General features: G+C 50.2%; 4 protein-coding genes across 4 annotated transcripts; 2 read left to right on the top strand and 2 right to left on the bottom strand.

Annotated features, from left to right (window-relative positions):
- Positions 1-587: 587 nt before the first annotated feature.
- On the top strand, positions 588-2,804 carry STEHIDRAFT_135963 (uncharacterized protein; the record flags this gene model as incomplete). Its single annotated transcript, XM_007298381.1, has 10 exons — positions 588-1,039; positions 1,101-1,269; positions 1,323-1,564; positions 1,628-1,707; positions 1,769-1,932; positions 1,992-2,034; positions 2,092-2,183; positions 2,244-2,367; positions 2,435-2,640; positions 2,697-2,804. The coding sequence occupies 10 exons, from the start codon at positions 588-590 to the stop codon at positions 2,802-2,804; spliced, it is 1,680 nt and encodes a 559-aa protein (XP_007298443.1).
- A 292-nt stretch (positions 2,805-3,096) lies between these two features.
- Positions 3,097-4,871, bottom strand: STEHIDRAFT_151150 (tannase and feruloyl esterase; the record flags this gene model as incomplete). The annotated part of the gene is made up of 4 exons (XM_007298380.1): positions 3,097-3,444; positions 3,529-3,708; positions 3,774-4,474; positions 4,532-4,871. 4 exons carry the CDS (start codon positions 4,869-4,871, stop codon positions 3,097-3,099), a joined length of 1,569 nt encoding a protein of 522 aa, XP_007298442.1.
- Positions 4,872-5,748: 877 nt separating this feature from the next.
- STEHIDRAFT_151149 (uncharacterized protein) lies at positions 5,749-6,441 on the bottom strand (the record flags this gene model as incomplete). The annotated part of the gene is made up of 4 exons (XM_007298379.1): positions 5,749-5,774; positions 5,834-6,025; positions 6,089-6,153; positions 6,221-6,441. 4 exons carry the CDS (start codon positions 6,439-6,441, stop codon positions 5,749-5,751), a joined length of 504 nt encoding a protein of 167 aa, XP_007298441.1.
- Positions 6,442-8,005: 1,564 nt separating this feature from the next.
- Positions 8,006-9,081, top strand: STEHIDRAFT_164251 (uncharacterized protein; the record flags this gene model as incomplete). The annotated part of the gene is made up of 5 exons (XM_007298378.1): positions 8,006-8,061; positions 8,122-8,439; positions 8,513-8,577; positions 8,647-8,835; positions 8,896-9,081. 5 exons carry the CDS (start codon positions 8,006-8,008, stop codon positions 8,928-8,930), a joined length of 663 nt encoding a protein of 220 aa, XP_007298440.1. The 3' UTR covers positions 8,931-9,081.
- Between the last annotated feature and the right edge of the window lie 1,107 nt (positions 9,082-10,188).

Here is a 10,188-nt window from a genome sequence, read left to right as displayed (position 1 = left end):
CGGAGCGCCCAGCGATATGCCTTCGGAAGGGTGTATGCGATATCGCATCGGAGCAACGATCGTGGGGTGACATATGGGTTCCGACCAGAGATCGGCGGATGGCTGATGAGATGTGCCAAGATCTACGGGCAGAGATATCGTATCGGGCCCTACGTTGGCGGGACAAGGGATGGCGGGTCACAGAGACGGAGTGTTTATGGAGCGCACACAGCGAGTCGCCAGAGACGATGCACAATCAACAGACGAGGAAGCAAGGAGCAAAAGACGTGCAAGCAAGTGAGATGGAGAGGGGGGAGGGAGAGGGGGATAAGCCATATGGGCGGGCATCCTTGGCGCGGTGCCTTATGGCCACCATTATCCCGCGGGATATCCCATGCTCACGTGATCCCAGTTATACGGTTGCTCTCATGATAGTGGTACGTCCGCGCTTGCTATATAGTATCGAACGCATCTCACGCACAGCTTCTCATAGCTTGTTGTTTGCAGATGTGTATGTCCTAGGCTTCTCCACCTGCTTAAAAGGGGCGCACCAGCTGAGCTATTGATCGATTTCCATCTCTCTTGACCTCCCCTGCGCACAACTGATGATGTCTCTCATCGGCTTCACCTTTGGCTCATTCGGTGACATCGTCACTATAGCACAACTTCTGCAGGGCATCATCGCCGCTCTGAGTGAAAGCAGGGGCGCATCTTCTGAGTATCAAAACCTCATCTCCCAGCTACGCGCGTTTTCCGACGTTCTGCGTTCTGTTCACGACACTATCTTTGATCATAACAGTGGACACCCTCCGCTTTCTGCTCATACGGCGCGCTGTCTTCGCAAGGAACTCGATGGATGCCATTCACAGCTGCAGAGTGTTCAAAAGCGGATACATGGATATCAGAACAGCCTGCGAAAAGGCGGCTCGGCAAGTCGGATGCGGGATTCGTGGCGGAAGATTGGCTGGGGGCTGTTTACGAGTGGCGATATAGCGTATATGCGGAGTGAACTGACTGAGCGAATCGCACGTATCAATACCTTGATATCCATTTCCAACAGGTATTCTTCTTTCTCTCCCTTTGCTACTATCTTCGGCTGATTCTTTACCGATTGGATCCAGTCGAGCTCTTGGTAGCATGGGCACCGCAATGGTCGAGGTGTGCCGAGTCATGGATAGAAATATACCCGAACTCTTAGGCTATGCTTTCGCCGACCAAAGACCTGTCCGTTTTACCGACTTCTTAGGAAGAAATATCCTTGTTCCTTACGAGCTCTGCGAAACTCGGAGCGTGGGTATATATCCCTCCATGTTGAAGACGTGTTACTGATATGACATCGTCAGCGATTTGACGGGTTTCTGGAGTGTTACTTCCGAGATCGGCCAAGAATAAACTATATAACAAGACACTGTGGACTGTTTGTAGAGTTGGAGGCCGGAAGTACATTTTCTAGTTGGACGCACGACATTGTACCTGGGAGGCGATTGTTTATGCTTGCAATTGTTCCCCGTTTGGATGGCCCAATATGTCTCCTTTGTGGTGATTGCTCGAATTCCGTCGGCGCTGAAGAAAAGCTTTACGTATGGTCAGCAAATTTCTCATCTACTTTCTCCGCCTCAGTTCAACTGCTTATTTGTTTCCACAATAGTTCCTCCTGCCACAGGACCAATTGGATTAGCCAGAGCGTCCAATCCTTTTCTCAAAGTAGTTCTTTCACATTGCGAGCTTGTGGGATAATTCCTTTACACATCAGCTGCTCTCAACCGTGTTTAAATCCTGAACGCTGTAGATCTTGAGCACATCGGCCATACCTTCAATCGCATAGAGAACTCTTTCTCAATCGGCCAACATGAGGTCGTATACCTCCCATGCGACGATGCCGAAGACGATCCGGACGTCGTCGAAATTCGGGAGCAGTTCCGAAGGACCTGTGTTAGTCCGCTCTACGAGCATGTGAGTAGCTAGTATTTCACTGAGCATGCGATGAACCTAAGTTGAACCGCATGTCGTAGTATGGGAAGCTTTTGCCTAGAGATACATTGGTAGCGACAATGAGTAAGTGCTGTCACCTTTTTCTTCGACAGCGTCTTGAGAAACCCCTGCCCACGCAAGAGCTAAGCTGGCTGAGCATTGAAATCCTGTGCTCTGGTATGGCGGTGGGTCTATGGGGCTTAATCCGGCAATTCAAAGCGTTAGAAGCAGCAGTAAGTCTTCTCAAATATGCCATTATACTACCCATTAAGTAACTTATGATCCTCCGAAAGACCGGAAGAAAACGTTACCGTGCACTTGTCGCATGGATATGGATGGTAGTAAACACTACACAGTCTGAATGCAAAGCCCTCTGGAAGAGCATGGCGCTGGACTTCATCTATACATATCATCCAAGTTAGTGGTCATCTACTACACCGTACCGTCACCAAGTTCAATCAGTTGACATAATCATCTTCTCTAGAGCTTGGTGCGACATTGGGTCAGAATGTTACCATCGTTGACATCTTATTCGCTCTTGGTACCATGCCCGGCCCTGTTGAAGACCATTACTCAAGCATGTGTTTTCTCTGGACTGCGTACAACTACTACGATTCCACTGAGCACATCAAAATCACCAAGCACGACATGGGGCTGGCGATATGCCGTTTATATTTGAGAATCGGTCTAGTGTGTACCTCTCGTCTCGCGTCGAAAAACCGTCTGACATCTTGTACATTCACCAGCGGCAGAAGGCCATTGAAGCGTACCACGAAGCCCTGGACTGTCTCCCTAGCTACCGAGTAAAAAGAATATGTTGGGAGTCTGGGCTCTTTCCTGTAAAAGAGTGTTAAATGCCATGTATATTGTAACAGAGCGTGCTCGAGGGATCTATATTTTAAAGAGATATTCTACCCAACGAGAGCTACGCGCTGAGATAAATATGGCACGAGCTGCAACCTTTGTACGAATTATTATTGTGAATTAGACACTCTTTTTTACAGGCAACATATATTTTTCTTCAATTTATGAGGTTGATGAGCTATGGGCGAACTTATGTAGAACGAACTGAACAGGTTTGATACTCAGCATTAACGCTATAAGCCTCCAGTGCAGAAGTCTCGATCGAACGCGACTTATTACCTCTTACGCCACTTCCACACACTCGAAATCCGTCCCATTGAATCGACTCTTGAACGCCGGGAACCTACAATGCTCTCTCACCGATCCGTCTGCCGCAGTTCCGAATATACTCCCCGGTGCCACATCTCCTTCTACCCATTCCACCAACGCCAACAGCCCATTATGAGCTGAATCGTTCCTCGCGACGGCCAGCGAGGTCCCATCTTGTCCGAAATTAAAAGCCCCCGGTCCGCCTGTGCAGTGTTCCATACCAGGGACGAGGAAGAGGCGATAGAAATCGTCGAGGTTGGAAGGTGTGAGGGTGCTGGAGATGAGGTTACGGAGACGTTTGGATTGGCCTGAGGCGATGAGCTGTACATACGTAGAGAGCGAGATCAAGGAAGCGGAATGGCGTTAGTGAGACGAGCTGAGAATGCATTATGATGGGACACGTACGCCGTCGAATCGTCCATGGTAGGTTACGATCTTACCGCCAAGCGCACGATACTCGGAGAAGTTGCCGTCAAAGGTGGCAATACCGCCTGGATTGATAGTGTCTGCGAATACGAGGTCCTTGACTCCGAAGTCCGCGAAGCTAAAGTTGGTGTTATTGACGATAGCATTAGGCCACCAGCCCTATGTGTTTAAGTATTAGACCATAGTATCATCAGTGCAAGATGGAGGGAGTAGTAAGAACGCACGTCGGTGAACTGAAACATCGACCCGTTGAAAAAGAGCTCACGCGATGTCTGATTCTCCGCCAGCGGGTCAAGGCGCGGGAATAAGACCACGCCTTCCGACGAAACGACAGGTGAATATATCTTATTCAGCGCCTCGATCTGGTCGGCCGTCAGACACGAGTTCGTATCATTACCCGCAGTACTCGTTCCACACAACAGCACACTCGGATCGAAGAAGCAGTCGTCCGGCTCGGTTATGATCCCATCCTTCACCCCATCCAAAAGGTCGCACTGCTGTAGGATGGCCGCTGAGACTGAAGGGAAGAGAGAGTCGGGTATGAAACTGGGACTCGAGGTTCCGGGAGCGCCGATAGCTCTACTGAGTAGCCCACTCCACCCGAGCAGATGATTGAAGTCGGAAGCCGGAGAACCTGCCATGATACCGTCGAAGTCGTCGGGGAACATGAGTGCAGATTTCATGCCTTGTCGACCACCGGTGGAGCAACCGAGATAGTACGATTTTGCAGGGGTGGTGTTATAGTATTGTTGGACGATGTCTTTGCCTCGCTCGGCTGAGACATGGATGGCGCGGAAGGCAAGGTCGTTGATGACCTCGGGATGGTCGAGGAAAAAGACGCATGTGTCGCCGTCGTGACCGTTATCAGAGCCAATTGCAGCAAAATGGAATGAGCTAGTGTAGTCGAGGTTACTGTAGTCGATGCCTAAGATTTGTTAGAGTCAGCAAACTGCACGGGATGGGAAGCATGAAAAGTACATACATCCGCCTAGTCCACCATTGCCAACCGTGATGAAGCGACCGAACCATTCATCCGGGAGCCACATCTCGAACTTGACAGCTGAGGACGAAGTAGTGTTCACTTGAGCGAAGACACGGCACAGATCGGAGGAGACTTGGGCAGTGGACTGGCAAGAGCCAGCTGTTGCTACTGTTGTATTTGCAGAAACGTGGGTGATGGAGATGATAGTGGTGTTTTCGAGCTGCAGTGAATCCGCAAGAGATGCGCAAGTACTATTGCCGTCAAACGCGGCACAGGAGCCGGCAAGAACGAGAAAACCGACAAGTAGTCCGATGTCAGCGAAAATGTCGAAAGAACGCATGGTGCGTGAAAACGAACGAGTAGCTTCACGAAACCAAGTTCTTCGCGTTGACGTCGTTTATAAGACACTGGCCCTCTGCAGCCGCTTCGTTTCATGAGGTTTCCGATGAACAGGTGAGCATCAGCTGATCGCGTCGAACTATTTACGCTGACTTCTTGTCATGACCCATTGCCGTGTCAACTTCAAGCAGATTCGAGAATGACCATAACAAGAAGAATCGTCCCTCCGAGATTCGGCGTTCAACAGAGCTCCAGTGTACCCATGAGAGTTCGATGACCAGATGTGAAGCTCACAATGACGACAACGTGACCGTTGGCCTGCTCGAAGGAGGTCAGAACAACCATAGAGCAACTTTACCTCGTAATAAGACCGAGAGACGTGCATGAAGGAGGTCAAAATAGAACCTGGTGCGCAGTCGAGACTGACCCTCATTTAGAGAGCGGGCCAACAGAGCTACCTCAGCGATAGCGACCATCGCGACAAAGCGTATCAACGCCGTCATATAAGCTTCGTCTTTTGACAGTTATGTTAGAGCGTTGTGGACCGAGTCTGCTCCAGGGCGCCGGCGATCTTCGTCGAGGATGGTTGTGCGCGGAAAGAACAACAGCGCCAGCAGCCACAGTTTGGCCACAGAAATGGGAGATCGGGTGTTTCCGGAACCAATTGTCTGGCTACTGTGGCCCGAGACGAAGCCTCAGAGTCATGGAATCTCGTGGAATCGACATCGGGAAATGACTACATTTTTCTCGAGAAGGAAGCCCATATGTAGGTTAGAGATATTACATCAATAAATAGGTGAGATGATAGTATGTGAAGGATGTCATGAAAATCAGCATGGTAGTTCGTATCGTATGTTGTGTAGCCGTGTTCGAGACGCCTATGAACCAGAAGTAAAATCGGCATCTGCAGAGAAGCCTGTTAGACATCATTTTCGTGATGAAGACTTCGAGCATGAAACTCACCGTCGAAGCAATCTCCACATCCGCTTCCGCTGCTCAAGCATACACCAGACCCATCACCGTCTGAGACCTCAAGCCCGTTGATCTTGTTCGAGCTGCTGTCGCCACATCCGAGGAGGCTGGCTGCACGCTCACGGATGGTGGTGGAGTCGACGCTGACGGTGGTACGTGGTCCGGCGGCGTAGTAAGCGCAGCCTTTGACAGGGAGTATACAATTTAGTGCCATTGCTGAAAACAGAAGAGGATACAGCGACTGACAGTTTCCGTGGCAAGCGACGTTGTATGCGACTTGGTTATACTCTGCAAAGGGGATGTTGGTGTAGCTGTACAGAGGGACTTTCCGTCAGCCAGTCGACTCGATGTACCAGCGAGAGGAGATAGGACACTTACTGGCAAGTGTTCGATGTTCCAGCATAAGCGGCATTCCAGGTGTCGAGATCGACGAGTGCCTGGCAGTCGGATAAAGTAGCGTCGGAAGTGGTGCCACAGTGAACTGTCTGTCCTGCGTCACGGGTGGAGAGCGTGACATTGGAGGAGGTGGGCATGGAGAGGACGCTTGATGCAGCGAAGAAGAGAACGGAGAGCAGTGCGATAGATGTTGTAGTGAACATAGTGGGTAATGTGAGTAAGAAAGATGAAGAGGATGCGAGGGTGTGAGATGAGCGATGAGCGACGAGGGATGAGGGATGAGATGGAGTCTAGGAGCGAAAACGAGCTGCCTTTATACGATTCTAAAACATCGGAAAGTATGCTTGACACAAAGATCATGACCCCAGAAACGGTCATCACTAGTCTCCCTGGTACGTTTACACCGATTCGTATGCTATGGCGGATAAGTCCCAAAGAGCACCGTCAGAGCAACGGAGAGTCAGGCAGAAACTTGGAGCGGGGGCAAGCTAAGATCAATTGCAAGTGCGTCACAATGCTGATGGTTTCAGAACAAAGTTGAAGGTCTTTTCCGGGCAGTGCATGATGAGTGTTGCACCAAAAAGACAGATACCCCAATAACTTCGAGTCGCCGTCGCACATGGAGGCGGTGAGACTCCTGTCGAAGACCTCCACGACCATGCAGAGCTGCACCACTATACTCCGAAGTGAATAATGATGGCGGCGGAGGTTTTGAATACGCATCTAACAGTAAATGAAAGTCTGCAAACACGAGGTATGTCGAGCGATCAAAAGCGGTGTTAGGATCACTCGGAATGGGACTGTCAAAATTTGGTTGTCAATGTCGTCATGATCAACACTGAGAGAATATGATTATTTGCGGTGCACTACGAGCCTTAGCAAAGAGTTTTACTTCCAAGCAGTTGTGATGGGACGTTCAAACAGATGATGGTACTGTAGCAAGATCGTTGTCGTCGTTTCGCCGCGACGCATCAGCCAATTTGGAATGCTTTGTTTGGCTTTGTTGTTCAAAGGCTTGCGCGGTTCTCATTGGCCAGAGCGACTCAGCAACCTGAGCCTCTGTCCTTCAACTTGTTATTCCGTCTCGAGTTGTCTACCCAAGTTCTCACAAAATGTAAGAACTCGGGCCATTAAAGAGAGCCATACCAGCTGTATGACACCGAGAGGAATGGATCGTAGCGGGTGTAGTGAGTAAGTCATGTCGTCGCCTGAGCATCGCCATCATTCAAACCGCCCGCCAGTGGCCTCATAGTTTTGGGGTGGCATACTAGTAAGTGATTCATTGAACCCCACTATTTTCTCTTCTAAATCATTTATCTGATCTTTCTAAAATCTATCACCCCACTCCATCAATGCTACAGGACTCCAAAGTGCGATACCAACTCAACTTTGTTTTCGGGGAATACCCTAAATGCTCCTGCTGAACAGGTCACATCGTCGGAAGATTTGTTGTGGAGTTGGCTTGCATTCTTAGTAACATCCTCATGCAAATGTTGGGAGCGGTTCAGACCGATGGTGACCAGGGCTCCCCAACAACAATGCGAATACCAGGAGGTGTCAGCGGCCTTGTGTCCTTCGCAGAGGCCTAACTCCGGACGAGATCGGCATTTTGTGGGCTTCCATATGTCTGCTTGTTGACTTCCTTGATTGCTGCCTTCGTCGTTGATCCGTTCGATATTTAATGCCCTTTGTTCAAGCTTAACCGAACACGGAATACGTATCGGAGGGTGTGGGCAGTACACGCCCGTGATGGCGGTGACTCCAATGATGTCCCGTCGCGAACCCCAGAATTTCGTTATGTTGATGTTACTGAGGCTGTTTTTGTGCGTCATCGACACACGGAGATGGCCTCTCTTTGAAGAGATTGACTTCAACTTTTACAGGTTGGACTCGTCAACGTATAAAAGTAGCACCGTCCTCAACCAAGATTCACCATCCCAATACATCAGCCATTCCCCTCATCCTCATCCTTACCACTCATCTACTCTCAATCGTACCACTCTCCCATCATCCAAAATGTACTTCTCTCTCCCCTCCATCAGCCTTGTCGCCGCGCTTGCCGCCACTTTCCTCCCATCCGCTTTCGCTGCAGTCGGCATCCATTGTGGCACCACATCAGACGCCACGCTTTCCGACTGCCAAGCTCTGGTAGATCCTGACACTTGGAACAGTGTCTGGGCTGGTACATCGAATGTTTGCCAGTACGTCCTTTTCTTTCCACACTTCTGCGCGGTGGAATTTGATACTCACAATCGTCCTTCAACTTTCTCACAGTTATTCCAACCCAAACTCTGGTATTGTCGGCGGTGTAGCCCAAAACGTCGCCTGCCACGGGAACTGTACGTTCACGCTTCCATGGTTCCAGCGCGCCCTTCATCCTTGTTGACGAGCATTCATTCTCCCTGCAGGCTGCGTTTACGTCGCTGATGGCGGTGCTAAAGGCTTCACATTCGACTCTGAGACCATCCGTAACGAAGCTGCTGGTTTGCTCGGATGCGGCGATACCGCCAAAGACAAGATCAACGGCCTGGACTTCTTCGAGGATGGGCATGGCACATGTATCAGCAACGGCAATGGATGTGGAGATTGCTTCGATGGTCAGTCTCAGCCAGTCATCTGGGCTTTGCATCATCCTGACGCCCATTCGTTCCACGTAGACTCCGACTTCTCTGGAGGTTGCGAGATTTGTTAGACGCACTGGAGATATATATTTTTGTCACTTCATTTTTCTCTATTCCTTGCCTCGGTCTCGGCCATGATGCACAGTACCTCTGTCCTCACGAATCTCATGCATACGAACCTGTAACTTATCGACGTAGTCTTATTTACCGTATCTGAATAGTTCTCCGCACCAATATTCGAGCCTCAAAGTTGGGAGCAAACGGTTCTTCTGTCGTTATACCAGCCAGAAAATAGTAGACCGGAGCCCACAAATGGCACGCTTGTCATCAGAAGCTTCCGTTGCCCAACCTGCCTATTGGAATACCCCCTCTTGTAGCTTAATCCTCCCTCCCTATATCCAACCAGTCTCCCACAGGCAGATCTTGGTATTGAATAGGAGGACGTTCTATATCCAACCGAATCTTCCCCTTCGCACCCAAAGTACCATCGTCCCCATCCGTACTTCCGTTCAATACCGACATCGCCCACGCTGCCTCGCAAGCATCAACCACCTCCTCCACGGCTCTCCTGTCCAAAGAATTCATTTCCGACGAGTCGATGTGCACTTGCACAGTGTCAAGGTTAGGGAGAACACAGTGTGGAACGACGGTTCGGGAGCCTTCGGCCTGTTTGGGACAACAAAGTCGTGCTAACGAATCAAAGAATACTTCAAATATGTCCCTTTTCCCAGGATTGGGGTCTCTGAGGGACGACTTGTCCCTGATTTCGAGTACCGAGATCGCCAACGTGCGGAGCTTCGGAAAACAGTTGTATACGTCCTGGGATGAATCGTTCGGAATGTCTAGTATTTGGGTGGCGGGATATGGGCCAGCCGCAGAAGGATGAAGGGAATCGAGAAAATGTGACAAGGCGCGCAAACTGCAGCAGACATCTAAACGCTCGATACCTGAGAGTTTTACGCTTGTGAACCATTCCGGGAGACGGTATGGCAAAATGTCTCGGGGCGCTCTGGTTCTCCACAGCCGTAGAGTAACTCGTAGCGGAGTGAGATGTGCCGTATGTCGTGCGACAAGATGGACTCGAACAGTGCGTCTACGGCCCGCCTCGATGTGGTGATAAATGACAAAGCGGGACCAGCATGGGTAGATATCAAGTCGTCACCAGATGTGGCAGAGACTAGAGAAGCTACAGTACTCGGGCAAGGTTCGGAGAGTTTGAACTCGTGTATGACAGGGAGAAACTCGGGGCACGAAAATGTCACTTCGAGGCACACCAGGGGTTTTAATCGGGATAGTAGATGCCAATAGTTTGCAACATGAGACATCACG

The sequence above is a fragment of the Stereum hirsutum genome (assembly GCF_000264905.1).
Source record: "Stereum hirsutum FP-91666 SS1 unplaced genomic scaffold STEHIscaffold_1, whole genome shotgun sequence".
Taxonomy (NCBI): Eukaryota; Fungi; Basidiomycota; class Agaricomycetes; order Russulales; family Stereaceae; genus Stereum; species Stereum hirsutum.
Note: the sequence above shows the minus strand (reverse complement) of the source record. Positions and strands in the feature narration are given on the sequence as shown.